The 5027-nt window shown below is 36.0% G+C and overlaps 1 protein-coding gene across 1 annotated transcript; it reads right to left on the bottom strand.

Annotated features, from left to right (window-relative positions):
- Positions 1 to 1251: 1251 nt before the first annotated feature.
- Positions 1252 to 2223, bottom strand: GCK72_026084 (uncharacterized protein; the record flags this gene model as incomplete). Its single annotated transcript, XM_003102010.2, has 2 exons — positions 1252 to 2050; positions 2144 to 2223. The coding sequence occupies 2 exons, from the start codon at positions 2221 to 2223 to the stop codon at positions 1252 to 1254; spliced, it is 879 nt and encodes a 292-aa protein (XP_003102058.2).
- Between the last annotated feature and the right edge of the window lie 2804 nt (positions 2224 to 5027).

The following is a 5027-nucleotide window of genomic DNA, read 5'->3' as shown; positions in this document are numbered from 1 at the left end:
TATTAACCGATAACATGTCATCTAATGAGTAATCGCCATCAAATTCGATAATATTGTGGTTTTGAATAAAGATTTGCTGAACCTTACAAGTATCTTCAAACGGATTGCTGCCCAGATATAGTCTGCTGGGAGTATCGAAATGTTTCAGAATTTCTCTGCTCAACTCATCTGTCACTATACTAGCCACATAGAGGATGTTGACATTTCCAATTGTTTCTTTCAACAATTCAATTTCATGTCTCTCACAATCCGCGTAGAAACGTACATTCGGTGGCGATGTGCGAGAGAAAATAGTCCGAATATAATTTAAATTATTTCTGAAGTCAATTAGAATTGAAGGTCGAAAACCCAAATTCGACCGATACATGTGCAATCCGATTTCGTTTGAATCATAAATCGTGATGTTAACATCATCGGCTTTTATTCGTAACGATGTCACGAGATTCTGAGTTTTCGTTGAGACATAGGAGAATTCGAGCCTGAAATTGTATATAACGTTTAAAACTGCAAATGTATTTCAAATTTTAAAGTCCTTGGAATGAAGTTTCTCCCCAAAGTAGTAATAAGCTCACAATTGCTTCAAACTCATGTTATTGAGAACTTCAATAATAGCATTTTCGGGAATCCGTAGTAGTGGAAAGGTAGGTTCCATTTGAACAAATAGTAACCAAATAGGCAGAGGTTCGGAAAGAATAGTCGAAGGTGTGGGCCAAGAGGGAGGTATCTTAGAGGAAAATGAGACTGTCACACTATTTGATTTCCCAGAAGGTTTTCTAGAATCTTCTGTCCTCGAATAAATGACTCCTGTAGACGATTTAGGAAAGACTTGGAGAGAATAGTGGACGGTGTAGTCCGGAGACGCTCTGGTCTATTTGATTTGTCAGAAGATTTTCTGGACTCATCTGTTTTATAGTGTTCTGGGAATGTTGACAGACCAAAGCATTTGTTTATTGTGTAACCGTTTAGGGCTATATAAAAAAAGTCCAGATTTGGAGACCTTTGAATGCCTGGAATGACATTTGTCATTATTCTCTGCAAAGTTTAGTCAAACAGCTTATTCAATCAATATTTATTAGGAATTCCCAGTTTCAAAAAAAACAAAACAGTTTAAAATAAAGGAGAAGCAGGAAATTTGGTAGAGAAAAGGTTGAAAACAGAGTTTTTTGAAATAGCGAAAAACAATGAAGAATGGAGAGACGTACGAAGAAAAGTATCCGATTTTGGAAGTGAGTTTTAAAGCCAATGAGGTATTCAGTGCATAACAATTAAATGAATATTAGGATGACGACCTCGCTGATTCGACGCAATCACTGCAGTTGTTCCATCTTCCCGTCTGATTTGTACCATATTACAGTTTGGAAGCCCGTGTTCTTGACGGATTTCTCTTTTTGCCTCTTCACTCATATCCATGCATCTGATTCCTTTCAAATGCGTTTCACCGTTAACAAAATCAGTGTTTTTTATTGATAGAGACATGATTTGTAGTTGTGGATTAGACCCACGGATCCAGTGTTTGACGAATTTATTCATTTGTTTTTGACTTGCCGATCGAATGAATCTGACTTTTTCACTATTAACCGATAACATGTCATCTAATGAGTAATCGTCATTAAATTCGATAATTTTGTGGTTTCGAATGAAGATTTCTTGAATCTTACAAGTATCTTCATATGGATTTCTGAGCAGATATAGTCTGCTGGGAGTATTGAAATGTTTCAGAACTTCTCTGCTCAACTCATCCGTCAGTATACTAGACACATAGAGAAAGTTGACATTTCCAATTGTTTCTTTCAACAATCTAACTTCATGTCTCTCACAATCTGCATAGAAACGAACATTCGGTGGCAAAGTGCAACAGAAAATAGTCCGAATATACTTCAAATTATCGCTAAAGGGGATTAGTGGTGATGGTTGAAAACCGAAATCCGTATGATACGTATTCAACCCTATTTCATTTAATCCATGAATCGTGATGTCAACACGTTTGGCTATTATTCCTAACGATTTTACGAGATTCTTAGTTTTTGTTGAGACATAGGAGAATTCGAGCCTGAAATTAAATATGATGTTTACAATTGCAAATGTGTTTTAAGTTTTAAAGTCCTTGGAATGAAGTCCCTCCTCATAGTAGTTATGAACTCACAATTGCTTCAAACTCATGATTTTGAGAACTTTGACAATAGCATTTTCGGGAAGCCGTAGTAGTGGAAAAGTAGGTTCCATTTGAACAAATAATAATCAAATAGGCAGAGGTTCGGAAAGAATAGTCGAAGGTGTAGGCCAAAAGTGAGGTATGTTAGGGGACAATGAGACTACCACACTACTTGATTTCCCAGAAGGTTTTCTAGAATCTTCTGTCCTCGAATAAATGACTACTGTGGACGAATGAGGAGAGACTAGGAGAGAACAGTCGACGGTGTAGGCCGTGAGCGTATCTTTTTGTTTTCCCAGAAATTTCTCTAGAATCATCTGTCATAGGTTTCCTTCTGATAGGCACTTTGGTTCTCAGCCCAACATGAAGAAGAGGGGATTAGAGTCAGAATTATCTACTCAAACATTCTAATACCCTCTTGATGATCGTGAGTGCTACGCCACACATTGGATAATTAGGCATCATAATTGGGATCATCTCTTAGATTAACCTCCACATGGATCTATCTATTTCAGTTCGAGATTTCGCAGCTGCAATCGGTAGTGAAATTATATTATAATAATAGTTTTCTTTGCCACCGGATCATGCTTCTGTGAACTTCTGGTGATGTAAAAGTTTGACATTTATATAGTATTAGTTAGATATACACTACAAGTTGATAAACAATTCATGGAGTTATTCTGTATGAGTAACAAGAGTGCATGACAGAATGTACCCGAATGTTGAGGTAGGATTTACTGAACTTTTGTGTAAACTACATACGGTTCAAATTTTAAAGCGTCTCTGGCAAGGAGTGGTTTACGAGACGAACATCATACTGTCAAACGTTCAATCCGGAGATGATTGACTTGATCTGAACATAGAGTTGGTCAATATTAAGTATTAATGAAATACAGTACCAACGTAGTCTTTCCTAAGAAACCACAATTTGTCCGGCTTAATAAACAGTCTCCGGTGTTAAGAGCAAAAATCGTTTCCTGGATAAATTTCTCTCTGACACTTGCTCCATTAGTATTGGTGATAATGTCAAAGAAGAACAAATCCGTAATGCCAATCTCGATTGCTTTATGTTGCCGGCGTATCAAGAAGCAAGCCGGACACATTTGGATGGAAACATAGAGGCAAATTCGAAGGAAAGGATCTTTGACCATAGAATAGTCTCTCTCAAACGGGAAACACCAGTCTTATTTTAAAAACATATTTATTAACGAATGATATAAACAACATAACAAAAAATTAACAATTATTAACAATTATTGGAGACTGGGGGTCTTTCAGCTATCTGAAAACAGTGAAGATTGGAAACGTTTTGATTTTGTCTTTTTTAATGTTAGTTATAGTAACTTATTTAGTAAAAGTAACATCATGATAGTTCTTTGAAATTCGGTCAACGGAACATTCCATCATTGAATTTTATGTACTTTTTCAAAAGGAAATGTACTTTAAAAAATTACAACACATCGATTAGATAATACAGTTAGTCTGGGTACACAATTCTTGTTGCTTGGTTTAAGCTTTTTATTAACACGATTCCCAAAAATGTTTTCATAAATAAAACACTACTACATGTACACGAGTGATACCTTTTTTCCATTTTGGCAACACTAGTTCAACTCCTGTCTCACTCGTTTTGCCTCCTGGATCTCTTGTGCTTGGGCCCTCTGTTCTGCACGATTCTTCATCATCCTCTTCCAACAAGTTTGCCGCTCAATCCGTTCTCCTCTACCCTGAAAACTATATTCGTAGGCACATATCATCATCCCGATCAGATTGATAAATTGTTACAAAAAACGTAACATTCTAAAAACAAAACTCACTTTTTACTTACTTCCTTATTTGGGTCCCCGGATCCCGCTTTGATACATCTGTTTTCTCTCTCCTCCCTGAAAATTATATTTGTATGAACAGATCACGATCCCGATAAGATTGATAAATAGTTACAGAATTTGTAACATTCAAAAAGAAGAAAACTCACTTTTTACCTCCTTCCTTTCTTCGGCCCGCGAATCCCAGTCTGATGAAGTTGTGATTGCTTTCTACGTTCTGAAAGTTTCACGTAATTATGACTTGTCGAGGAGTAATTCGATTTGAAAATAACTTTTCAATAGAATTTTGAATCAAATTAGAAGTTTGACTGGAAACAGTCAATCTTACTAAATCTGTGTTATGTTATATTTGAATGTACAAAAACGAACCCACTCTTTTCTTCTTTTTCTTTTTCTTTTAACATTTGATACCACATCTTTCCAAAACTCCAGATGAACCCGCGACACCAACCTGAACAGTTAAACCTTTGAAAGTTAGTATTCAAAAATGGAAAACTTACAAAAACACCCGAAAAACAACCCGAAGCCAATTAGAATTCAAATAAAATCAATTATATACATGTTGTTGTCGACCATCTATTCAGTAAGAAGTCTTCTGAAAAATAAAGTTTAAAAATGGTTAAAAATTGTGGAAATCTAAACTCGCCATTCTCCAACAGCTACATTACTAAACTGAGAAGGCATTCTCCTTTCTGCTGCTCAGAGAGAGGCGGGGCATACAAAGAGACGCAAAGAAAAAGAAAATCCTGCCGTGCTGGCTACGTATTATCCTCTTTGATAATTGTATTCTTTTTGCTTTTATAGAGGATTACGGGAATCCCGAATAGAATCAAAGTCACTCCAGAATTGGTACACATGCACCTATATATCGGAAAACAGAATTTTTAATAATGAAACATTTTGAAACGATCAAACATAACTTTTATGTTTCCAAACATCTGTTTCCTCCGTGTGGTGCTATGTCTGTCTATCAATTTATTTGAAAATTCACAATTTTTTGCAAAGATACCAGTGTCAATGAAATCAGCACACAAAGACTGAGGTGTTTT

The sequence above is a fragment of the Caenorhabditis remanei genome, chromosome X (genome assembly GCF_010183535.1).
Source record: "Caenorhabditis remanei strain PX506 chromosome X, whole genome shotgun sequence".
NCBI lineage: Eukaryota > Metazoa > Nematoda > Chromadorea > Rhabditida > Rhabditidae > Caenorhabditis > Caenorhabditis remanei.
Note: the sequence above shows the minus strand (reverse complement) of the source record. Positions and strands in the feature narration are given on the sequence as shown.